Consider the following 26,586-nt stretch of genomic DNA (forward strand, 5'->3'; position numbering starts at 1 on the left):
CACTAGCAGTAACTGTTTACATGAGGACAAAGGTTAGAGGCCTCTAGCAGTAACTGTTTACATAAGGACAAATATAAGAGACCTCTAGCAGTAACTGTTTACATGAGGACAAAGGTTAGAGGCCTCTAGCAGTAACTCTTTACATAATGACAAAGGTAAGAGGCCTCTAGCAGTAACTGTTTACATGAGGACAAAGGTTAGAGGCCTTTAGCAGAAACTGTTTGCATGAGGACAAAGGTTAGAGGCCTCTAGCAGTAACTGTTTGCATGAGGACAAAGGTTAGAGGCCTCTAGCAGTAACTGTTTACATGAGGACAAAGGTTAAAAGCCACTAGCAGTAACTGTTTACATGAGGACAAATGTTAGAGACCTTTAGCAGTAACTGTTTACATGAGGACAAAGGTTAAAAGCCACTAGCAGTAACTGTTTACATGAGGACAAAGGTTAGAGGCCTCTAGCAGTAACTCTTTACATGAGGACAAAGGTAAGAGGCCTCTAGCAATAACTGTTTACATGAGGACAAAGGTTAAAGGCCTCTAGCAGTAACTCTTTACATGAGGACAAAGGTAAGAGGCCTCTAGCAGTAACTGTTTACATGAGGACAAAGGTTGGTAAGTATATGAAACAATAAAATATAAGAAACATTATAATTAGTAAAAATAAAAACATTTACAAAACAAAATACATAAATCTTTTAATTTTGCTAGATTTTTAACTTTGAACAACCTGAGTCAAATTTTAACTGACAGGACTGTAAAGCAATCCATATTTTTTATTCAATGATTTTTGACTGTGTCTCAAGTGTCTAAATGTCTATGTCCAAAATATAAATATAAAATGATTTCAGAGTATCCTTTTCTATGATACTTTATGATTAACATGTAATTGTTTTGATTTGCACCAATAATTCTTATTTAAACTTTCATTATTTAGTTCAGTTTTTGTTAACCCGAGGGTGGGGAGGTGATATTTTTAAATTAGTATTTTTCAAAGGACAAATAATTGTCCTCAGAATACTTTTATCATATTATATTATATTATATTGTGCGACGATCCTAGCATTTAAGGACTAAGTATTTGAAGGGGGCAGTTAAGAAAAATAGTCTAAAATCATCAAGACCTACGTATTCTTTTAAAAGGAGAAATAATCACTTAAGTAGAAAATGAAATCTTAACATTTGGACAAACAAAATCACCCTACTTTATATAATAGTTTATTAATTGCATCGCCCCTAGCATCTAGAAGAAAATGGGAAATGGCAGAAAAATAGCCAGAGAAAACCATCCATAGACCTATGTGAAGATTCCCTGGAGAACTTAATCAGTTCAGTAGTTCAAGAATGAGACTTTACTACTTTATAATTGGACGGATGATTATTTTTATAGATAAAAATGTTAGGATTGAAACTTATTGTGTTTGCTTTATTCGCATGTACTCATGCTCAAGATATTGAAGATCTAGTAAATGAGGAGAGGTAAAATCATTACTTTTAAAGAGCAGAAAATAATATATTTTCAATGCTTATGTTAATTTAAACTTGATACCAGGGAATAATTAAAGTCAGAGAGAGAGGGGAAAATGGGCTATTTTTAAAAACTTTTCTTATTTTTTGGCTTTACAACTTTGGGCACTTGAGTTAATTTTGATTGGATGGTTAATTAAGTTGAGGGTTCAAACGTTTTTAAAACTAATTTTGTAAATCAGCATTGGGTATGTACATTGTACATTAATTCATTGGCCATTTTCTTATTTTTTAAGTGCCGAAGATAAGTAAAACCTATTTCATAAATTCGTTTTTCATACGGACTAATTTTAAATCAATTTTAAAGAACCCGATAACGCTAATTAAAAAAAATTACCCTTTCATTCGAAAATTGTTTAATCCCATTACATCAAATCTAAATCAAATCAAACGTTTTTTTGAGAACATATCAAATCTTATATTAAAACGTCCGGTTCTAATTATCCTTAAAAATTAGGTACAATTTTTATCATTTTTCCTTTCTTGTTGAATTTTCTTTATAACGCTTTACTTTTTTTCTTCATCATTAATCTGGTGCACAATTTATACTTTTAATTTAAATTAATTAATTGTTAGGGCGCCTCGGTTGTTCATGGTGTCTACAACTACTGCAACAACCATAACAACATCAACTTCTACTCTGGCCACTAAAACAACTTGCGTGTAGTGAGTATTTTTTTTGTCATGTCTTCGTCATTATCTTAGCATTATACAAGTGGATACGCCCCTAGATGCCTCTAGTCAACAATCCACATTCAACTTTATTTTTAAAACGAAGATTTAAAAAATTGGGGTTGGGGGTTAATTTTCCCACAAAACATTTTTAAGTTTTACCTGAACTTATGAGAAATTGATAAGGGAACAATATTGGGTTAGTGGTTATTGAGATTCTTCAATGCACGCATAGACAACCTGTTACTTTTAAAGAAGGATAATTTTCTAGATTGTAAGGAAGCATAGAGTAGTTAATAAAAGAGAGGAATCAAGGTATTTAGAGGACCAAAATAGGCAGTGGGCCTTTAGGCCTATTTTGCTCTATTGCTGCGCTGAATTTCATTGTTATTCCACCACTTTGCAAAACAGGAGTAATTTAAAAATAGATATAAATTCTAAACAATTATATTGCCAATTTAATTTTTGATCATAAAAGATGAATCCTCCCTGTAATATAAGAATACAGTGGTTCAACATCAGAGGGCTGTTTGCTTTTAGACAACGACGTCGAATTTATTATTCATATATATATGAAAAGAATAGGTTATGGTTGATTTGCATAAAACCGCTTGAGGTTTCTTGCTTGTTGTCTGCTTCTAAGATTCAAGATGGGGATGTAATAATTTTAAATAAAAGGGGGGTGAGTGTTCTTTTTCCGTAAGGAAAGTTTAAAACAGAAGATTTAAAAATTACAAAAACTATTAATGACCAGACCAATGACCCACCAAAATTTAAAATTTAAAAAAAACATAGAAAATTATGTTGTGAAAATAATGGTTGTGGTTAGAATTTGATTGGAATATTAATTTCTCTTTTTAAGTTTAAGTTTTAAAATGTATGCAAAATAAAATTTACATTTAATGTCTCTACCCCCCCAAAAAAGGTTTGAATTAAAGCTTTTTTAGCAAATTCTCTGAAAAGCAGATTCCTATCGGACCAGCAGTTAGCGTGAATTTAATCTTTTCTTGACAGGCTTTATTCTACTTTGTACAGTAGATAAATTATTTGTCTATTTTGTTTAGTGCTGCTAAGATGAATGTTGCAACTACAACCTGTCCTAATACTGGAAGAAAGAAAAGATCTCTTGTAATTGATGGTGATGATATCTCACAAATTTCCATTTCACGATTAAGCAAGGACGGGTAAGATTTTAGTAGTGAAAGTATTCTGTAATTCGAAATTTTCGTACATATGTCCATCTGTCTTTCCGGCTGTATGTCCATCTGTCTTTCCGGCTGTATGTCCATATGTCTGTACGTCTGTCCGTACATCTGTCTGTCCGTTTGTTGTTCTGACCGTCTCTCTGTAAGCTTGTTTGTTCGTCTTTCTGTCTGTCTTTCTGTCTGTCTTTCTGTCTGTCTTTCTGTCTGTCTTTCTGTTCGTCTGACTGTCCGTCTGTCTATCCGTCTGTCTATCCGTCTGTTTGTCCGTTGGTCTGTCTGTCCGTCTGTCTTTCCGTTTGTCTGTCCATCTGTCTGTCCTTCTGTCTATCCGTCAGTCTGTCTGTCTGTCTGTCTTTCTGACTGACTGACTAACTGACTGCCTGTCTGTCTGTCTGTCTGTCTATCTGTCTATTAGTTTATCTGTCTGTCTGTCTGTCTGTCTGTCTGTCTGTATGTATGTATGTATGTATGTATGTATGTATGTATGTATGTCTGTCTGTCTGTCTGTCTGTCTGTCTGTCTGTCTGTCTGTCTGTCTGTCTGTCTGTCTGTCTATCTGTCTGTCTGTCTGTATGTCTGTCTGTCTGTCCGTCCGTCTATCTGTCCGTCTGTCTGTCCGTCTGTTTGTCCGTCTTTCAGTCCATCTGCCTGTCCTTCTGTCTATCCGTCTGTCTGTCCGTCTGTCTGTCCGTCTGTCTGTCCGTCTGCCTGTCCGTTTGTCTGTCCGTCTGTCTGTCCGTCTGTCTGTCCGTTTGTCTGTCCGTCTGTCTGTCCGTCCGTCTGTATGTATGTCTGAAATTACACAGAAAGTCAATTAGTACATCTTAAACATACTAAAATGTTTAGATATTTTTACATTCTTTTTCTCATGTTGTTGATATCCCATAACTTGAATTTTGAATGTTAATTCAGGAGAAGAATATTAGGCACCATCTCGGATCCAATAAGCAAAGCAGTTTTTAAGCTTTTTTGAAATATATATTTGCATAATTTTTTTTAGATTATAAAAAAAAAGATTTAAATAAAGCACCACACTATTTTTTATCAGTTATCATTTGTCTATTTGATAAGTTGAGCTTCCAATAGTCCAATTTCTACAAATCTCTCCATCAGTTTCGGAAAATTTTTTGATCTGCAGGTAATTTTTTGTAGACTTTATGAGAAATATATTTTGCATAGGAACAAGAAAACTGTTCCTGCTGAAATCTCGAGTACTAAGGTTGAAGAAAAAGATAGAAGGAAGGCTAAATTTGTTTTGTACTACATGACCACTACTCTAACTAGCACTTCAACATCTATTTCCACATCTTCTAGCTATACAGGTACAATATATAATAGGCCTCTATGGGCAGTTGAGGTGGAGGGTGGTTTAATTGTCCCACCTCCCTCCCAATATTTTATTTCAGTTTCATAAAAAAAGTAATTCCCGCCCAAAATAGATTAAAACCTTCTAGGACCTATGAGAAGGCAGAATAATAGCCTTAAACCACCCCAAGGTCTGAATCTAGAAAAAAATAGCCTAAAACCAACCTAGAATCTAAGTTAGAATGTAAGAAGGAGAACTCAATTAGTTCAGTAACTTTTGAAATCTTAAGCTTCAAACAAAAAATTCCTTCCTTCTTTACATAATTATAATCATAAACACAATTTATATTTTTAGTAGCAAAGCTACTCTATCATTTACTTTGTCTGTCCATCCGTCATTCCGTAACGCTATGGGGAAACGTGACTTTCTCGGCTCCTATTCAAGATAGACAGATGAAAGAGAAAAAGTGGGTCACATTTTATCAATTAGACGCAATAACAATTTATATACAAATACATATAATATAAAAAAAAATTAGCTTTGAATTTGGTTCACGTCATGTACTTTGAAAGGAGATATTCATGTATATGTGGGCACTTACTTACCTCCACCCCCCGAAAAACAAAAAAAAGTTAACTGAGATCTTAAGCTTTAGACAGACAGACGGATGAACAGACATCATTCTACTGAAATGTATCAAAGATGGCAGGATTATATGTACCTGGGGGACAATTGGGGGGGGGGGGGGGGGGGGTAGGAGATATTTGCCACCTTATCATATCCCTCCCACAAATTTTCTCCCCTATGATAACATATAACTTTTAATTTTCCTGGCAAGTAAAATACTTAAAACCTTTAAATATATCAAATATTCTACAATTATATGGATGGAATATATGTATTACTATTTTTTTCAGCAACCTACACAATTTCTCTTCTGAAATGTACTCCTAGTGGTGTCCTTGAGCCAATGTGTGGATAAACAATTCAACAATCTAGAACAACCTCATAAGAAGTTTTTTGATTATTTGCACTTGTTTTATTTCATTTTTTAAAGATAATACAATTAATGGATTTCTAAAAGTTTGCACAATAATCTTTTTTTTTATGTGTACAAATAAAAAAAAATATAATGCATTCACTATTCTAAAATTTGCAAACTTTTAATCTTTCTATTTTTAAAAATGTATTTAAAGCTAAGTGATTAAAATAATAATTCTTTATATCATAACCTTTAAGAAACATAGAAATAATTTTCATAGCCTTCATGAACAATTTGGATAATGCTAAAATTAGTTTTAATTTCAGGGATACTTATGATACATTTCAAAATTCTAAGTTTGCTTTCAGAAATAAAATGTTATTTAGAAGTCTTGTTTTGTTAGCTTTGTTTGCCTATATCCACGCCCTAGATGCTGAAGAAACAGAAGAAAGGTTTAACATATTTTTTCTTAATATCAAATTTAAAAGATCAATGATAATTTGTGAAAATACCTACTAGTAATGCTACTTTCTAACAATTTTGAATTTATGCATGTTAAAATTGTCCTATCGATTCCAAATTTTGCATGGTGATTCCTGTAGTAGTTGGGTAGAAAGCGCAGCAACTCTATAATCGTTACAAGATGTCCGAACGTCCATTGCATTTTAAGCATGTTCTAACTTTATAGCAACAAATTTTTATTTAATGTGATTATCCGATTGATCTGATTTTGGAATACCGATTCCTAGGCCAACAAAGTACAATGTTAAAAGCGAAACATCTTTATAGTCAAGTCCTAAAAAATCCTTAAAAGAAAATCCTTAAACATCCTGTTTGTAAGCAGTTTTCAACAAATTTAATTACAATTCTGTTTCTGTTTTTATACAATATTCTGATTATTCAGTTCTGACACTCTGAAAGTGTTAATGTTCGTATGTCCTAGCATTTCAGAGCTTCGCTTTTATGGATGTTGTCATCCTTGTTTAACATTATTTTGATATATTCTGGTTAAATTTCGAATATTCTCTTTACATTCTGAATGATGGTAGATAGTTATTGCTGCACTAGTTATCACCTATGGACATCACCTTTGGCCTAATATAAATAAATTTGTAGGAAAGCGAAGTTATTCATGGTGTCAACAACAACTTCAACTTCACTAACCACTACAGTTTCCACTCTCAACACCAAAACTAATTGTTATGTGTAAGTTCATTTTTATTTGAACCCTAGGAATTGCCTTAACATGCCTTCTAAGTGTCAGAGTGTTATCACAACAAAATGTTTAAAAACAGCACCCACTACCGCTGTGTGGGCTGTGCGAAATTAATGGTCTGAAAACTTATATGGTGCATTATTTGCCAAGTGTACCACTTTTCTGCACTTCCTCTCTGATTTCGCTATATTTTGGTCCGTTGGGTGATTCAAGAATGCAGGATGGCCAAAAAATAGTTTCAGAGTCCTTGGATGTCTAGATATCTATTTTTTCGTAATTTTAAAAATTAATTTTTTCATCAATCTTTCATTTCAAATCATTTTCATCTTAAATCCTGTGTTTATCTGTGGGCATATGTGGTATATATTGGTTAAGTAGGGATTAACCCCCCCCCCCTTCCTATTTAGAATTTACCTCTACCCTGGGGGTGCTGTAGGCACCTCTTACCATTTAGGAGGGGGTATTTACTCCCCCCCCCCCCAATCAATTTTGGAATCCCTAACAAAAAAAGGGTAAAATTTTTTTGGGGGAAAAAAAAGATTTTGCGGCACGCTTCACGTGCCATTTTACCCCCTCCAAAAACGAATTACCCCCCTCCCCTTAAAAAAATTTTACCCCCCCCCCCCAAAAAAAAAAAGGCTTGGACTGTAAATGTCATTTTTGCTTCTGTAGAGCTAAAAATTGGTCAAAATTGGATATTTTTTAAAAATTACTCTTCTAAGTGTCTAAGTATGTTTGGTCATAGTGTTTTCTGACCAGATATAAATTTTCATATTTTTTTGACAACCCGCAGGAAATTTTTTTTTTTTTTCTATTTCTATGTCATAAAGATACAGATTTTGACTAATAACAATAATATGTGCCTATTTTACAAATTTTTACACTTTTGTGACACCAAGTGCATGTTTTTTTAAAATGGTAGTTTTAGTAGGAAGGAGTTGTTTTATCAAGATCACCCTGAAATACTTTTATTTAGAAAATTTTATTTACTAAATTTCATGTGAAGTAAATTTTTTTGTACATCAAATGTTATATCCTATATTCATATCATATTCACTTTACCTTCTTGTTTTAACAATTAAAATCCATCTTGACAAAGATGGATGGGTTGGATGTACAAAAAAAATTTGCTTCACATGAAATTTAGTAAAAAAAATATTCTAAATAAAAGTAATTCAGAGTGATCTTGATAAAATAACTTATATCTACTAAAACTTCCCATCAAAATATCAGGAACAGCAAAAATGTCCAAATTCCGCATTTGGCATTGAATAACGGCAAAACAGTTCTCTGGAGGCGGTTGATGCATAAATAGCAAATGATGTGCCTTGAAAAGTTCTAAAAAAAAAAAAAACCCTAAAACAACTCCTTCCCCCTAAAAAGGGGCAAAAACTACTTTTTTTAAACGCATGCACTTGGTGTCCCACAAGTGTGAAAATTTGTAAAATAGGCACATATTATTGTTATTAATCAAAATCTGTATCTATATGACAGTTTTTAGTCACTTAGAAATAAAAAAAAAATTAAAAACCAAAGGTATTTTGGGTTTTAAAATAGATATCCAAAATACACTTTTTGTTGGACACCCTGTAAGACTAGAGTTTTGGCCAATTTAGCAGTATGTGTGCTTTTTACATAATAAACGATCATTTTGGTGTATAAAATGTATAAGTTAGATGAAAGATTGATGAAAAAATTAATTTTTAAATTGGGAAAAAAAGTGTTTTTTTTATTTTTATTAAAGTGGCCCAATTGAAGGTCTAAATCACTTTTCAATGCGCTGAAAGTTAAAATAGGTTATGCACTGTTTGTAGATTTTAGCTCTATAATTGATTTTAAGATTTTGACTTAATATATTAAATAACCAGGAATAAACATATGAAGAAAGAAAGTATTAAAATATATTTATGTACAATTACAATAATTTGGGAAAGCTAATTCATACTGCAAAATCATTGAAGAAAAATAATTAAAGATATGCCTTACTCTTTATTCCTGGCTTAATAAAAAACAATCAATTTATTTTATGCAATATTAATTTTTTAATTATTATCCTTTTTCTAAAAGTTGAATATGAGAAAAAGTGTAATAAATTTTTTACCTCCATTTAATTTTTTATTGAAATAAATTGGCGACAATGTCTGTTGAGACATAAAATTTATTTAAAAATGTTGATTTTTTAGAGTTTTTCATCATTTCGCTTCTATTAAGACTAATAGCTACTGTTTTAGTTCAATTTCTTACAAAAATTAATAGTTTAATTAAATCAATGTTTTTAGACGTTTTTGGGAATTCTTCGGCAGGACTGGCGATTCTGTCTACTTTTTTATAATTGCTTCATATTTGAACTCTTGTTAAATTTTTTTAGGTTGGCAGTTCTTTAATTATTTCTTTGTTAAAATCATATAATATGAAGTTTTTGATAAAAAGCTTAGAATTGAAATGTAGAGGTCAATTTTCATTGTAGAGAGGTCTAGTTCTCACTAAAAGGTCTGTTTTTGAGTTAATAACAACTTCAATGTATCAGCAAATTGATATGGTAAAGATTTAAAAATTCATGTTTTTTGGGGACAGTCTAACTTCCATATATAGCTAGATATCTAGACATCCAGGCCAAAATATAGAGTATTACCGAAATCAAGGTAGTGCAGAAAAGTGGTACACTTGGCAAATAATGCACCGTATAGACTTAGACAGGACTTTCAGAAAAGAATCATTTACATAAAATGTGGACACTACTAAGATTAATTTCTATCATAATACATTTAAAGATTTTACAAATCTACCTTTATGACAAATGTACGTTTATGACAAGTATAATTTATGCCAAATGTACCTTTATGACAATGTAATTTATGACAAACAGACCTTTATGACAAACGTTCCTGATGACAACTATACAGGGTGGGGCAAATAAGACCAGACAAATTCTAACTTCTAAACAAATGAACATAAAATCGTCAATTTTAAAGATTTCATTAAATTTTAAAAACTGGCAAGCAAAATAGGTATATGACTATAAGATTAATTAATAAAATCGCCGCCAGCCTAAATCACCGCCTCTACCCGCCTCCTCATCCGTTGGCAGGTCCAGGTCAAAATGTACCTGTCCAAGCTGGCGTAGTTCTCCTTGATAGTGGCAATGTGGGAGATCTTTGTAGTATTGGCACGTCTATTAGTGCATGATTCAAAGTAGCCCTAGGCCCAAAAGTCCATTGAATTAAACTGTTTTTAACCTATTTTTAAAACATATATCAAAAATATACTATGACACCAGCAGAATCAAACTGCAGAGCCTAAATTTGAATTAAGTCCCCAATAAACTTTTTTGGGGGGAATTTAAAAATTAATTTTTACTGTTGCTGTTAGCCTTTTTGATCAGAGCAAAAGGTCTTTTTTTATTTGGTTAAAATTCATAGCTTTTAGAGTGTTTTGCTTCATAAATATTGTATTCTGGTATAGAGTAAAATTAGGACTTTTCATTTCATCTAAATTAATTCATTAAAAAGTTAATTCTTTACAATATATCAATGAATTAACATTATCATGTTTGTTTTCTATCACTTATTTAAAACACATAAAAATCAGCTGAAAAGGGTTAAATAATTTAAGATGACAACAAATGTTTATGCAATAAAACAAATTTATTTTTTTCACATATACAAATTGATATAATATTAGATTATTTAAACTTATTTTTTAAAATATTTTTAAAAAGTATTATCTTTTATGTGTATGGTTTTCATTCTTTTCATTTTAACCCATTAGTGACGAACCTGGTATTAAAACCCGGTACCAGAAAATGTAAAAAAAAAGGTTTCCGGCTTCATAATTGCATCATTCTCAGTATGAATCCCCCCTCTACTACCCTGGCTTTCATTTCCCCCTGGAGCAGGCAGTTTTGCTTACTTCCGTTTGCCGGTATAGCTCAACAAAGTTTGAAAATCATGAAAATTCAAAATACCCCATCTAACTTTTTTGTTTTTATAGTAAAGTCGCTGATTTTTTTCGTGAAATCTAAAGTTTATTGACAAGTACATCTATTTGTGAATTCGTTTTATTTAAATTATTATTTTTTATATGATTTTTTTATCGTTTTTTTACGCCCTATATAAGCCCGGTTTGGCACAGGAGTCAGGAGTCTGAAATTTTTATCACCCGGTTTTACTAATAGATCTTTTTTGACAACAACAACAAAACAGGGTTTTTTTACCCAAAAAGCGGCACCTATAGCTGAAACACTAAATTTGAAAAAAAATTGCTTCGTATATTACTTGTAGCTCTATAGATTACATGAGGTTGTGTAGTTTTCAATTACGGATCGTATCAAAGTTCTAAAAGTGTTCATCTCACTTTGAGCGTTCAAAAATTACATTTTTCAATTTTTGGTCGAAATAACCGGGTTTTTACTACAAAACCGGGTTTTAATGCCGGCGGAAACCGCCCAAAACGGGTAATAATGCCTGGTTGGTATTTATGACCAGGCCGAACTGGGTTTTTTTTCAACTTTCCTGTGCATGCCACTAGAGCAAAACAAAAAAATTGGAATTCCGTTTTTACCATTATAAAGCTTCCCTGAGATTTTCAGCTCAATCGGTCCATAAAAGTGGCGCTCAGCACTAATGGGTTAATTAAATAGAAATTATTTAACTACATTGGAAATAAGTCACTTTGTGAAAACACTCTTTTTTGAAATGTAAAGAATTGAAATGAAATAAGACTTCTTATTGGTTCAGACTTCAGAATGATATGTTTTATTGTATATGTAATATTTTTCAATGAAATTAATTGTTTTAGAAAAAAAAATATTTCCATTGAACAGAATAATGTTTTTTTTATTGTATCAATGTAAAGTGAATTATATAAATTGTTCTAAAAGCCACAATATTACCCCAAGTAAAAAAGACCTTTTGCTCTAGTCAAAATGACCAGAGCAACATTAAAAATTTATTTTTAAATCCCCCAAAAAAAGTTTATTAGGGACTTAATTCAAATTTGGGCTCTGCAGTCTGATTCTATAGGTGTCCTAGTATATTTTTGACCTCCAATTCAAAAATAGGTTAAAAACAGTTTAAGATCGGGCTGCTGGGAGGCCACATTTCCTTAGGAACGTGAGTAACCGTAGGATCCAAATTCGCCCAACTTTCAAGCTAACCTTATACACGGAGGCTCTTATTTGGACCACAGTTGAGCTAGAATGTCGTTCTTTACCTTTTTAGAAATAGCATGCAGCTAGGGTTGTCAGTGCAACCTATAGTCTAAAATGAGTTTTAAAGTTCAATATGTTTCCCTAAAGTCAAGAACTGAGAAATTTTCACGAATTTTCATGGTTTTTGACGTTTTTAACATCTCAAAATCTACGGCCAAGCCATTTCAGATAGAGAGCTCTAGTCTTTTCTCGTGTCTTACTTATGTATTTAACAGTATCCCCGGCAAGTTGCATAACTCTACCTCACCTACAGATGGGCTGAGGTCAGATTTAGTGGGCCTTAGTCGAGAATCCAGATTAAACCACCAGCGCATTTGGAATCTGTCTTGTTGAACATATGCGCGGCCAGCTCGTTGTACACGTCCATCTATGTCCAAAGATTTTTTTTGCCAAAAGGTCATTACCTAAGCTTTTTATAGTGTTGTCAAATGTCCTGATTGGTCAAGTAGTTTTTGTGCTATGGCCGTTAAAAGTTTGTCCGGTCTTATTTGGCCCATCCTGTATCTTATGACAAACGTACCTTTTTGACAAATGTATTTTATGACAAACGTACCTTTATGACAATGTTCCTTATGACAAACATACCTTTTTGACAAATGTATCTTATGACAAATGTACCTTCATGAAAAATGCAATTTATGAATAATGTAATTTATGACAAACAGACCTTTATGACAAACATTCCTTATAACAAAAATATCTTATGACAAACATATCTTTATGACAAATATTTCTTATGACAAACCTAACTTTATGACAAATATATGACAAAAGGACTTTTGTATAGTGCTAAGATGAATATTACTACAGTTGCTTGTCCTGAAACTTGTATATTTTGTATAGTGCTAAGATGAATATTACTACAGTAGTTTGTCCTGAAACTTGTATATTTTGTATAGTGTTAAGATGAATATTACTACAGTAGCTTGTCCTGAAACTTGTATATTTTGTATAGTGTTAAGATGAATATTACTACAGTAGTTTGTCCTGAAACTTGTATATTTTGTATAGTGTTAAAAGGAATATTACTACAGTAGCTTGTCCTGAAACTTGTATATTTTGTATAGTGTTAAGATGAATATTACTACAGTAGTTTGTCCTGAAACTTGTATATTTTGTATAGTGTTAAGAGGAATATTACTACAGTAGCTTGTCCTGAAACTTGTATATTTTTTATAGTGTTAAGATGAATATTACTACATTAGCTTGTCCTGAAACTTGTATATTTTGTATAGTGTTAAGATAAATATTGCTACAGTATGACAAACACATCTTTATGACAAATATTTCTTATGACAAGCCTAACTTTATGACAAATATATGACAAAAGGACCTTTGTATAGTGTTAAGAGGAATATTACTACAGTAGCTTGTCCTGAAACTTGTATATTTTGTATAGTGTTAAGAGGAATATTACTACAGTAGCTTGTCCGCAAACTTGTATATTTTGTATAGTGTTAAGATGAATATTGCTACAGTAGCTTGTCCTGAAACCGGAAAGAAGAAAAGATCAATTGTTTTTGATGATGATACAGCCAAGGAAATATCTGTTTCTAGAATGAGCAAAGCGTAAGATATAATTTTGCTGTCCAAGCTTTAGAATGTTATCAATTTTTCATTTTTAGTAGCGAAGCTACTCTATGAGAAAATTTGAAATGTCCGTCTGTATGTCTAAAACGTTTTGCGGGAAACATGAATTAATTGCCTCCTATTAAAGATAGACAGCTGGAATTTTTAGTTAAGATTCCTTTGGCATATGCCCATCTAATCTATATATTGTTTTGTCCATCTGTCTGTTACTTAGGGTGCTATCTATTCAAATCATGATTTGTTTTTTTTCATAAATTGGAAAAAAAACAGATAAGGCATAGATGAAACAAAGCCTTTCTATAATTACCAGCAAAAGCCAACAAAGAAAGTGTTGAACCAATCGATTTAAAAAAAAGTTATACAACTATTATTTAACTATGTTTGAAATATACATTTTACCTAGTGATAGCCAAACAATTCCTTCTGAAATCCAAAGTACCAAGGACGCAGAAAAGGATTCGAGGAAGGCCAAATTTGTATTATACTACATGACAACGACCCTCTATAGTACATCAACATCTACTTCTACATCCTCTAGCTATACAGGTACTAATTATTTATTGCATCATATTATAAACAGCTTTCTGCGGATAAAAAAATGTACAGTTATATGATTAAAACCAGTTTTATGTAAGGGTAAATGGTAAATTCAGTCTAAAAAAATAGGATCTTGGACAAAGTGCCTTCAGACATAGTAGCTTTAGGACAAAGTAGCTTCAGGACAAAGTAGCCTCCTAAGGAAAGTAGCCTCCACTGTTAATAAAGGTCATGGCCACAGCGCTCTTGTAAAAATCTATCAACCACTTTTTGCAAAATCCATGAAATTGTAAACCACCTATGTATTATCAGTTGATGATATTTTTTCTTAAATAAATGTTCTGAGGCTAACGTAGGTTAGATTAGGTTAGGCTATAGGCTAGGGGGCCAAGCGCCCGCGGCTAGGCAGGCCAGGGGGCCGAGCGCTGTGGCCATATTAGAGACTATTTTTCTTAGGAAGCTACTTTTCTTAAAGGGTTAATATAGGTTCAATATGATATGAGCTTATATCAAAGGTGCCATTACATACTTTTAGAATATCTATGCCAAATTTAAAAATTCAAAAAAATCCTTAAGTAGATTTTGCAATTTTCTGTTTCAATTGAACATATAATAATTCAGATTGCCAACAAAATCGTTTATTTTAGCCCTTTACAAGACTTTTTTTGACTAATTTGCTTAAGTTTGATTGACTATTACATTGGCACGCACCTTAAAAGATAATTTAAATGTTTATTATTTTAGATTATATACTAGTTTATTTAATTTTTAAAAAGCATAAAATTAATTTGCGTAGAAGGGCGTCAGGAGTATTGACAGGGTAAATAATACATCTTAAAGTTTATTTTCTGTACAGAGATCTTTGATTAATTCATGATGATATAAACACCCTTGAGAACGCATTTTCAACACACACACACACGTCCACAAAAAAACAGGGATTTGAAATCATTCTTCCTCCAAGAAAATTTTATTGATTATTTTTTTTACTTTTTACATTATTTTATGTTTTTTTTAACTTTTAAATAATTTACTTTATGAAGGTAGAAGGAGGGTATATTTACCCCTGATTAATTGGTTTCCACGTTATTACGACTATCATTTAACGAAAGCTTTTTAATTCAACCTTGCCACGAAGCCTTGTGTGATGCTAGGGTGTTTGAGTTCTTAGGGAACCACACAAATCACATAATATTTTCTTCAGATTGACGGGTTTTAAGCTATAAACAGACTATACAATTGAATATGTCAATATTTTTAAGTTATTTATAATCTATGGAATGGCACGTTTTTTTTGAGGCCATATCATGTTCAAGTTATATTCGCCCTTTAAGTAAATGTTCTGAAGCTACTTTGTCCGAAGCTACTTTGTCCAAGATCAAAAAAAAACCTCCAAATTAGGTCTTATTAAAAGAAGCTTGCAAGAAATAATATTTCAGCTACCTACACACTAACCCTTGTCTCCTGAGCTGGATCTTAAAATCATTTTAGTGGTGAGTCAGATCGGGGTGAGCCGAATTTCAGCCAATCACAGCGCGGCATTTCATAAAATGCTGTGCTCTCATTGGTGGAAAGTTAATAATATTTATTTTCAGCTACCTACACACTATCCCTGCTCTCCTGTACTCTTAATAATATTTAATTTTAGCTACCTACACACTATCCCTGGTCTCCTGTACTCTTAATAATATTTATTTTCAGCTACCTACACACTATCCCTGCTCTCCTGTACCCTTAATAATATTTATTTTTAGCTACCTACACACTATCCCTGGTCTTCTGTACTCTTAATAATATTTATTTTTAGCTACCTACACACTATCCCTGCTCTCCTGTACTCTTAATAATATTTATTTTCAGCTACCTACACACTATCCCTGGTCTCCTGTACTCTTAATAATATTTATTTTCAGCTACCTACACACTATCCCTGGTCTCCTGTACTCTTAATAATATTTATTTTCAGCTACCTACACACTATCCCTGCTCTCCTGTACTCCTTCTTTTGGTTATCTGTGCGGACGTTAACAAACTTATAGACCAAGATAATTTCATTAATAGTTATTTATCGTCGTCAAGTAAAAAAATCTAAAGGAAGGTAATTTTTGTCCAACTGTATAGACAAACCGTACATCGTTATAAATGCTAAAACTCTTGTACGCATAAAAATGCGAGAAATTGACCAGTTTTACACCAAGTTTTGTCTAGCATTGAGCTTGTGGTTCATCTTTGTGTCCAATAAAAATGACGTCATACAATTTGAATGACCAATGATATGCCAGTATATATTGTAATTGACCAAGATAAATGTATACCGGCCTATCATTGAGCATTTGTATTGTTTGATGTCATTTTTTATTGTACACTATATAATGTTTCTGTAGATTAGGCTTGTTTTCAGTGCTTCGGCATAAAGCGGCCTTAAATATTTACCAAAATAACCTTCCTTTTTATTTCCAAAAACCTACATTTTAAATTATGTGTTTTTGCAATAAAAATAAAAATAATATGTGCTTTTTTATTTGTGCTTTTATAATTTCATATATAACAAGGATGACATCCATAAAAGCGAAGCTCTTAAACGGTATGACAACCGAAAATTAACTCTTGTTAAGTGTCATAACTGAATATACAAAATATAAATATATACAGGGTGGGGCAAATAAGACCGGACATTTTTCAAACGACCATAGCTCCAAAACTACTTAACCAATCAGGACGTTTGACCCCACTACAAAAAGCTTAGGTAATAACCTTTTTGCCCATAAAAATCTTTGGTTGATGAAGGACATGTACTCCGAGCTGGACGCGCATATGTTCAACAAGGCGGATTCCGAGTGCGCCCGTACAATACCCTGGATTCTCGACTATGGCCTACTAAATCTGACCTCAGTCTATCTATAGACGAGATAGACTTATAAAACTTGCTGTAGTTACTCTTAGATACATAAGTAAGACACTAGAAAAGACTAGAGCTCTCTATCCCAGCTGGCTTGGCCGTAGTACTCCGGCAATGTGAAACGTGGCAGATTTTGACATGTCAAAAACGTCTAAAATCTTGAATATTTCTCGGTTCTTGACTTCCGGGACCCATATGGAACTAGTTTTAGACTATGGGTTGCGCTAGTAACCCTTACTAAATCTTCATGCTATTTCCAAAAAGGTAAATAACGAAGCATGCAACAATAGACATGCTCATACCACAAAGACCTCCCTCATGTCCATTATTAAGGAGAACTTCACCAGCTTGGACAGGGACACGGTGATCATGAACTGCCGGCGGTTCAGGGGGCGGGTAAAAGGCGGTGATTGGGGCTGGCAGCGATTTTATTGAATAATTTAATAGTCTTATACACAATTTGCTTCCCAGTTTTTGAAATTTAATAAAATCTTTAAAATTGACGATTTTATGTTCATTTGATTAAAAATTATAGTTTGTCCGGTCTTATTTGCCCCACCCTGTAAGTTTTGACAAAATTATACGTAAATTTGTTGCAAAAAGTCTTAAATACAGAATTCCGTTTAAGGTCAAACTGACATTTTTAGGACTTGATTATAGAGATGCTTTGCTCAAAATATTGTACCTTATTGTAATATGAATCAGTTACACAAAAATCAGATCAATTGGACGATTTTATCACATAAAAAGTTGTTGTTAAATAAGTAAAAAAATTTACATGTTTAATATGGACGTACGGACATTCTGGTAACGATTATAAAGAGTTGCTACGCTTTTTAATCGTACCAAACTACTACAGGAATCATCATGCAAATTTTGAAATCGATAGGACAATCCTAACATGCCTAAATTAACGAAAAAAGCTATCTGTTACAGACGGACTGACTGACCCTAATTATAGAAAAGCTTCGCAATACAGGTATAAAAAATATGTGTTTATACATACCTTTAGAATCAGAAAAATATTACAAATCCATTGTAAGCAAAACTGAAAAAGTTTACAAAATATGATAAAAAAAATTATATGAAAATTGTTTAAATGTTGAATCATGAATGGCCCTTACAATCAGCTGATCAAAATAACGTTGAAGGGTTATTTGTGCTCCAACTTAAAAGACCATTGAATTGAGAGGAAAATAACAAAAGTAAAACTAACTCAGATCATATTGTTTTTTAAAGTTATTCAATTATGTTTAATCTACATAAAATCACAATTGTAGATGGTAAAAAAGAGATATCTTTTCAGAGAAAACTTTTATTAATTACCATATCTTTATTACTCTTTTAGGCAATAAAAATGTGAAAAATATTTTAAAAACTGGGATTTGAGATTGTAAGGGCCATTCATGATTCATATGATTTAAACAATTTTCATATAATTTTTTATAATAGTTTATTTACTTTTAATTTTGCTTATAATGTATTCATAATATTTTTCTGATTCTAAAGGTATATACAAACACATACTTTTTATGCCTGTATTATGATATATTTAAGTTCAAAGTTTTTGTTCACCAAGGTTAAAAAAATAGATTTTTTCAATAATTACTCAACAGAATTCAAAAAGTAAGGTTTCAAATTAAAGATCTTACTATGTTTGTTCATAATAACATTTTTTACCTTTTTTTCATTGTGTTTTAGTACCTTAAAACCGACTTATTTTTTTTATTTTTATACCTAAATTACTTCAAAAATAAGAGGTCTACAAAAAAAAACTATTGCATATTCAAATTCTATGGACCATTTTACATCTACTACTTACCAAAAACACCGACTAGGTATTCTAAATAAAAATCAACAAAGTTAAGACACCTTCTTTCAAAATTGTTTTATATATAAGCTTCTGGGCAGTAATTGATTTAGTTTTTAAATGACATTAAATAAAATTGATATACACCTCCCTGATGATTATACACAAAAATAGCCTTACTGCAGATTAAAATTATTGGATGGAAAGTTTGCAAACTAAAAGCTTAGAACAAACCAATAAAATTCAATAAGTGTGTAACGAATAAGCTAACAGGATTAGTAACTTTGGATACAAATATTATTTACTTCATATTCCCTTCCTCCCTTGCTAAAATGGGTTAGTTTGTGGTTTCATGATACCTACTGGTTAGATAAAATATTACGAGGAATAATTGAGAACCACCCAACAAATAACCAACCTTCATATATTAACTATCCATTTATTCAGAGTGTTTTATAATATCCGTCTAAATATCAACATTGTAAAGTAGTTTTACGCCAAATTAAATTGTTGTTGTAGCTATTACAATTACTTTTTAATATGTAATACCCCTTGTTACCATAATATCAAAGATAAACAAAATATAAACAATGTAGCCAGGGATAAGGGATAGGAAACCTGGCCATAAATTAGGTCTCGGCCTGGTTTTGAAAGGGATCATGCAACTTTTACCATTTGCCTAATTTAATGACCTTACTGGCGGACGGCTCATATTGGCTACCGCTCTAAACCAATAGTGTTCTGTGATTTGGGCTTGTTTTGTATCAACCAATCACCAATTGGCGCCGCCAATTGGTGATTGGTTGATACAAAACAAGCCCAAATCACAGATGGCGGAAATTTTAGAAGCAGACAATTCTAGAAAAAATAATGATTTCGTCTGCTACGAAAAAATAAATATAAATGGTGTTAGATCACATTAGTTTAATTATCAAATCTGCTTAGAGTTAAACATTAAAAAAGGGCCATATAGAAAAAACAAAAATAACGGGATTATTTTTTTGGAAAGAAGGTAGCTTATAAATTAGATGTTGTATTTTGAATTTTAAAAATTTAGTACAGAATTGATACAACACCTTAACCCTAATTTTGATAGCCTGATATCTAGTTGCCGAAAGTGTACGCAGTTTCCTGAGTGTTTCCTCATCCTAGCTCAATATTTACTACTAGCTAAAAAAGCTTCAAACTTCAAAAAAAAAAAATCAAAATTTAAAAAATTCAAATTTATAATGTATATTGTATAAATCGTTTACACATTCAAATTTTGATTTTTTTAAGGGAAGTTTGAAGATTTGTAGCTAGTAGTAAATATTGAGCGAGGATGAGGAAACACCCAGGAAACTGCGTACACATTCGGCAACTAGATATCAGGCTATCCTAATTTTTGTACAATACAACACAGTACAGATATATCATTACATTATAGTATCCAAAGAACTTGATAGAATGTTACCCAAGTGCATATTTATTTATTTTGAATTTTAATTAGCAATGAAATTTTCAAATAAAATTTTTACTCATTAATAAAAATGCAAATAATACAAACTAAAATCTGTCTGAGGGAAACCCAACGATAGCTTTCTGACAGTTCAAATTACCAAAGTAAAAGATAAAAAATTTTGGGAGAGAAAAAACTTCATTTTAACAAAAGCCATTAATATATAGGTTTATAAAAAGTTATGTTTTTTACTTTAAACTAGCTACCTGAATTTGATTCTATACTTTATCTACACAAACACACACACAGCTTTTTCATTAGCATTTTATACGAACCACTGCGCTATCCCAAAACTGGTTTATTAGGCTAGAAATAGGCCTAGGCTTGAAATAGGCCTGAAATAATATTTTCCTACGTTTCCCATCCCTTATTCCTGCAATGTAGCCAATTTTAAATAGTATGGTAATTTGAACCATTATATTATTTGATTATTATATAAATATTATATATGTGTTAATTAAATATTCAGCTTTTTTCAATCTTATAATTTTGAAATGTCGATGTTGTTACATTCTTATGAAGCAGGTTATTTTTGGAGGTGAGGTCACAACTTTTTTGTGTGCAACAGAGATATGGGTTTTCATAAAGTTATTGATTGATTTAAGCTCAGACAACAGAAAATAATGCCTCGTAGGATTTAAACAGAGTATACAACTTAGGAATTCAAAATTTTAAAATAATTATCTTAGCCATTTATATAATGTCTAATAAAGCTCTAAAAAGATGCATTAATTAATATACAGCAAAAAAACAATTCAAAAGGGTAAGATAAGCTAATATGGTTCTTGTAGGATCTATTTAGAAGCTTTAGCCTTATACAATAACATTAACCACTTACATTTTTGTAATCCTATATGTTTTTTTTATAGAAAAATTAATAGATTTTCTTTTTAGCACCAATATTCCTATAAGAATATGGGTGCTTAAGGAAGCGTTGGTTTAACAAATAATTTTCTTGATTTAGGGTGAAAATTAAAAATTGAGGTTATAGAGACTGTACAGCAATAAAACGGCTATTTAATAGGGCAATATCTATTTAGTTTCCTTAATTAGATATATAGGAGATGGATTTTTAATATTTTTACTCTGGTTATAGACTTATGGGGCTGATAGACGTTGAACCTAAAAAAAATATAGTAATTGAATATTATAACAGGGGGATATTTATTAGCTAGCTGGAAGGACAATTATATTAGAGTAATTACATATCGATTAATACAAATAACAAAAAAAATATAAGTTAGAAATCATATGGTGTAAATATATAAATATTGTATTAAACTAATAAAAATTATATGAGAAAATTATTTTTTTAATAATTTGTAGTTAAGGCTTGATGTCAATTTTCTCCCAAAAATATGGCTCTAGTTAAAATAGAAAGTGAATTAGAAGGGGTTGAGTACGATGAAAAATAAATTAAAACTATTTACTCATCAAAACGGCAAAATTTATTTGTTCAGTTGTTTTTGTATCCCCTCCAACTGTTCTAAATGTTTACTGTTGTCCAGAGGTTTATATGAGAGTTTGGTCTGCTAGAGCTTCCCATGCAGGGGGGGGGGAGTGAGGGGATAGGGTGGTAATTATCAAATAATAATAAAACTTGGATCAAACACAGGGATCTAAGGGGATAAGACATACCCGATAAATTGATGTACATCCCCAATGATTATACACAACATTACTCATACTGTAAAATTAGTGGTTAAATTGTAAATACTTGACTTAATGAAGCAACCATTTAAAATTATCGAAGTCCTCGAAGTTGTTAAGCCAACGAAAAAGAAAACATTATTATAAAACTTTGGGGACCAGAGTAATAAAAAGCCCCTTGTCCCTCCTAAAAAATTAAAGAAATTTATATATTCACTGATCTTAAGGGATAAGACAATAGACTATAAATTACTTTACATCCTTAATGATTATAAACAAAGTTACCCATTCTCAAGGGAAATGGTGTGATACAGAATGTCCAAAAAACTGTAAATGTTGTTGCGGCAGCGGTGGCTTTCTAAAAAAAGACAGCTGAGGCTCTAAAGTCTATAGAATAAATCTTATCTAATGAAAGTTTCAGCAATTAGAGCTATAATAAACATTAACTTGTAACCAAATATAAAATAGCTGGCAGGCATGGGACAGTCTGGCCTAGAGCAACCAACAATCACAACTTAATCTCTCATCTCACCCACAGTATTTCACATACATCTTTGTATATTTTTTTTATTCAATCTGTCAATACATTAAACAAGGATGTCAATATCTTTAAGTATAGACTGTGTAACAAATATAAGCATTCACCCACAGGGAGTTGTTGTAGAAACAAATATAAGCATTCACCCACAGGGAGTTGTTGTAGAAACAAATATAAGTATTCATCAACAGGGAGTTGTTGTAGAAAAAAATATAAGCATTCACCCACAGGGAGTTGTAGAAAAAATTAGCTATAATTCCAAAACGTGAAATTGTTGTATTTTAAATTTTATTCAACACTGATAGAATTTTGTAATATTATCTGGAGAATTTCTACCTCTTCTTTAAAATCTTTAATGCTCTTTTATGATGTTTCTTGTTCATTTTATGTAAATATACGATAAATCATCACAAATTACTTGCATATAGTAGCCTTGTAAACCATATTTTCCATTATAGATCTATTAATAAGGATTTCAATTTTCCAATTCCCCATAGAATTATTAGTTTAACAAGGATAACAACATCCATAAAAGCAAAGTTCTGAAACGGTAGGACAAACGAACATTAGCACTTGTAGAGTGTCAAAACTAACTAAACAGAACATAAATGTATAAAAGTCGAAACAAAATTGTAAATAAATTTGTTGAAAAACTGATTAAATAAAGGATAACGTTTAAGATATACTTACATTTTTACTTGATTATAGAGATGCTTCGCTTATAACATTGTACTTTGTTGTCCTAGGAACAAGTATTTCAAAAATCAGATCAATCAATCAATTATATCATATAAAAACTTGTAGTAAAAAAAGTAACACTGTTTAAAAGGGACGTACGGACATTCTAGTAATAATTATAGAATTGATAAGGTTTCTAAATCGTACCTAACTACTACAGGTATCACGATATAAAGTTTGAAATTCCGGACGTATGGACGGACACACAGACGGACGTACCAACCGACCCTAATTATAGAAAATCTTCGCTTTTAAAAATTATAATGGAGATTTGGACATTAGACTTGCATTATATTATATTTTTAAAAGCGAAGCTTTTCTATAATTAGGGTCGGTCCGTCCGTCCGTACGTCCGTCCGTACGCCCGTCCGTACGTCCGTCCGAGATAGATAGCTTTTATTCGTTAATTTAGGCATGTTAGAATTGTCCTATCGATTTCAAACTTTGCATGATGATTCCTGTAGTAGTTAGGTACGATTTAGAAAGCGTAGCAACTCTATAATCATTACCAGAATGTCCGTACGTCCATTTTAAACATGTTGATTTTTCTACTTTTTTAACAACAAATTTTCAAGTGTTTTAATTATCCGTTTGATCTGATTTTTGGTATATTGATTCCTGGGACAACAAAGAACAATATTATAAGCGAAGCAACTCTATAATCAAGTCCAAAAATGTAAGTATGTCCATAAACATTATCCTGTTTTTAAGCAGTTTTTCAACAAATTTACCTACAATTCTGATTCGACATTTATACATTTATGTTTCGATTTTTCAGTTCAGATACTATACAAGTGTTAATGTCCGTTTGTCCTACCGTTTCAGTGCTTCGCTTTTATGGATGTTGTCATCCTTGTTATTTAAAAAAGCTTTTTATTAAAAAATGCCATAGATCTTAAAGGATAAGACAAGGGACGATAAATTAGTTTAAATCCTGATTGATGGAAACAAAATTACCCCTTGTGCAAAGAAATGATCGGTTGAAAAGTTTGGAACCAATTAATCCTAATTCTGAAAAAAAATGTTTTTGAACAGACTAATAAGATAACATGGTTAGCCTTAATGCCAGTTTAATTTCTCTTCCAATGTCCCCTCCCACCTTGTAAAATGTATATTGTCTATTTGTCAGATTTCATGAATCAAATTACAACATAATAATGGATGAAAATAAAATTATTTAAGGACAAAAATTTGGCAACCAAGGATACAAATAACATACCCGTAACCGCTAAACATTTCAGGGTAAAATATATTTTATCATATCATATCATATTTATCAAAATGATTGGAACTCAATGTTTTATAATGATGTTACCAAAGTAGAGACTAAAAAAAAATAATGTAAAGTAGGTTCACTAAACTAATGAAATATTCAACATGTTTTATGTTTTATTTCTTCATTTGAAAAGAGTTATTAAAATTAAAGGGTAATACATTGTCTCATCCTGAGCTTTCTTGTATATTCTTCTCTTTTCCCTTGAACCTTTGCAACTATTAGAAGCATAACAATATTTTGGTGGGGAGGGGGCATTGTATGGTTATTCCTGTATAGGATAGGTACGATTTAGAAAGCGTTAAAACTCTATAATCGATACCAGAATGTCCGTACGACCATTTTAAACATGTTCATTTATAACTTTTACAACAACAAATTTTAATCTAATTAATCGATTCATCTGATTTTTGGAATACTGATTTCTAGGACAACAAAGTACAATGTTATAAGAGAGCCATTTCTATATTCAAGTTCTAAAAATGTAAAAAAATGTCCTCAAATATCATCCTGTATTTACTTACAATTTTGTTTCGACTTTTCTACATTTATATTCTGCTTATTCAGTTCTGACACTCAACAAGTGTTAATGTTCGTCCATCATACCGTTTCAGAGCTTTGTTTTTATGGATGTTGTTATCCTTGTAATATATAATGGGAGCGTGGGGCCAAATTTGAATAAAAGAATTATTCTTATACAATACATTAAATTGGTTTAGGATGCTCTTATTATCAGAGATAACAGGGAGAACTTATAAGCTTCATATATTTTTTTACAGTATCGCTTCAAAACCAATTATTATCCGTAGGATTAGAACTCAGCCATACTGAAAAATTATGTATAGCATAATATATCCAGGTTTCTACGATTATAAAAATATACAATCATAAGATTTAAACCAGATTTCTTTGCCCGTGCCTTCGGCATCTCGGGGCTAAAAAAACTGGTTTTAATCTTAGAATTGTACATTTTAATATCCACTGAAAGCTGTTTATAATACGATGCGATAAATGATTATTCTCTGCATAAGCAGAATATATTTTTCCATTCTGGGTCGGTGAAAGATAAATTTATTTACAATTTGCCTATCCTTATAATTCTGACGAATAAAAGATTATAATTGTAATAAATAACAATTATTTAATACAAATTTAAACTGTAACAGAATATATTTCATCACAATGATTTTTTAAGGACAGAAAATATGGAAAATCACTTACTGTTATCTGTATAAGATAACAGTTAGTAATTTGTAAATTGGATCCTTATGGTAGAGTAGGATGTTTTTTGGTGGCTCTTGGACAAAACGTTTAAACCTTAATGAAAGGTTTTCCCTCTTGTATGACACAGAAAATCTACTTTATAACTATAGAGCTATAATACAAATCCTCAACAAAATTTTGAACTTGAAGAATTTTGTTTGGATAAAATTGTAGACACCGTCTATTGGGATGGAATATTCTAAAATTTTAATATTGTTATAAAGGACATTATAAAATTTGTATTGTGTCGCAGACATGTAACTATTAGAGTAAAACACTAGTGGGGGAAGGGGTTTAATAACTGTATGTCCCCAACCGAGGACCCTATTCCGACCCGATTGAGGCTTTGAAAATCAACCAATAGCGTCGGGAATATTAACACAGCCAAGTTGCTACAAAAGAGCAGAAAACAATTTGCTAGCAGACGAAATATGTTTCCAACAGGGGGATACAGTTTGTTGTCTTCTCATACATCTATATTTATAGATTAATTATATAAATAACTGTTCAGATTCTTAGATATTCTTTTATTACCGATATGTCAGTCCTTCTGTTTGTCAAAAACATCATCGGTTGTTGTGCAGGAATTGGGTTTCATGTTTGAGTACCTTAGAAGTAATTCAGTTTGTTTGTCAGTGTCCATACGTTCATTACGCCGCGTTGAAGTGAAAATGTAAA

The 26,586-nt window shown here is 31.6% G+C and overlaps 2 protein-coding genes across 2 annotated transcripts; both read left to right on the forward strand.

Moving 5' to 3' along the window:
• The first annotated feature begins 1,389 nt into the window (after window positions 1-1,389).
• LOC145320295 (uncharacterized) lies at window positions 1,390-6,057 on the forward strand. Its single transcript, XM_080162711.1, has 5 exons — window positions 1,390-1,474; window positions 2,099-2,188; window positions 3,259-3,378; window positions 4,579-4,721; window positions 5,623-6,057. Exons 1-5 carry the CDS (start codon window positions 1,392-1,394, stop codon window positions 5,685-5,687), a joined length of 501 nt encoding a protein of 166 aa, XP_080018837.1. The 5' UTR covers window positions 1,390-1,391; the 3' UTR covers window positions 5,688-6,057.
• Window positions 6,058-6,059: 2 nt separating this feature from the next.
• On the forward strand, window positions 6,060-16,758 carry LOC145320296 (uncharacterized). Its single transcript, XM_080162712.1, has 5 exons — window positions 6,060-6,139; window positions 6,804-6,893; window positions 13,568-13,681; window positions 14,106-14,248; window positions 16,206-16,758. Exons 1-5 carry the CDS (start codon window positions 6,063-6,065, stop codon window positions 16,265-16,267), a joined length of 486 nt encoding a protein of 161 aa, XP_080018838.1. The 5' UTR covers window positions 6,060-6,062; the 3' UTR covers window positions 16,268-16,758.
• The last annotated feature ends 9,828 nt before the right edge of the window (window positions 16,759-26,586 follow it).

This window comes from Acartia tonsa, chromosome 5 (assembly GCF_053477335.1).
Source record: "Acartia tonsa isolate MP-2025a chromosome 5, ASM5347733v1, whole genome shotgun sequence".
NCBI classification, from domain to species: domain Eukaryota; kingdom Metazoa; phylum Arthropoda; class Copepoda; order Calanoida; family Acartiidae; genus Acartia; species Acartia tonsa.

Bases quoted from the DNA above. Each gene is read 5' to 3' on its own strand.
- LOC145320295 (XM_080162711.1), top strand. From the start codon at position 1,392: ATGTTAGGATTGAAACTTATTGTGTTTGCTTTATTCGCATGTACTCAT. The intron at 2,189-3,258 runs GTGAGTATTTTT...TATTTTGTTTAG, and splicing joins ACTAAAACAACTTGCGTGTA to TGCTGCTAAGATGAATGTTG. The intron at 4,722-5,622 runs GTACAATATATA...TATTTTTTTCAG, and splicing joins CACATCTTCTAGCTATACAG to CAACCTACACAATTTCTCTT.
- LOC145320296 (XM_080162712.1), top strand. From the start codon at position 6,063: ATGTTATTTAGAAGTCTTGTTTTGTTAGCTTTGTTTGCCTATATCCAC. The intron at 6,140-6,803 runs GTTTAACATATT...ATAAATTTGTAG, and splicing joins GCTGAAGAAACAGAAGAAAG to GAAAGCGAAGTTATTCATGG. The intron at 14,249-16,205 runs GTACTAATTATT...ATTTATTTTCAG, and splicing joins TACATCCTCTAGCTATACAG to CTACCTACACACTATCCCTG.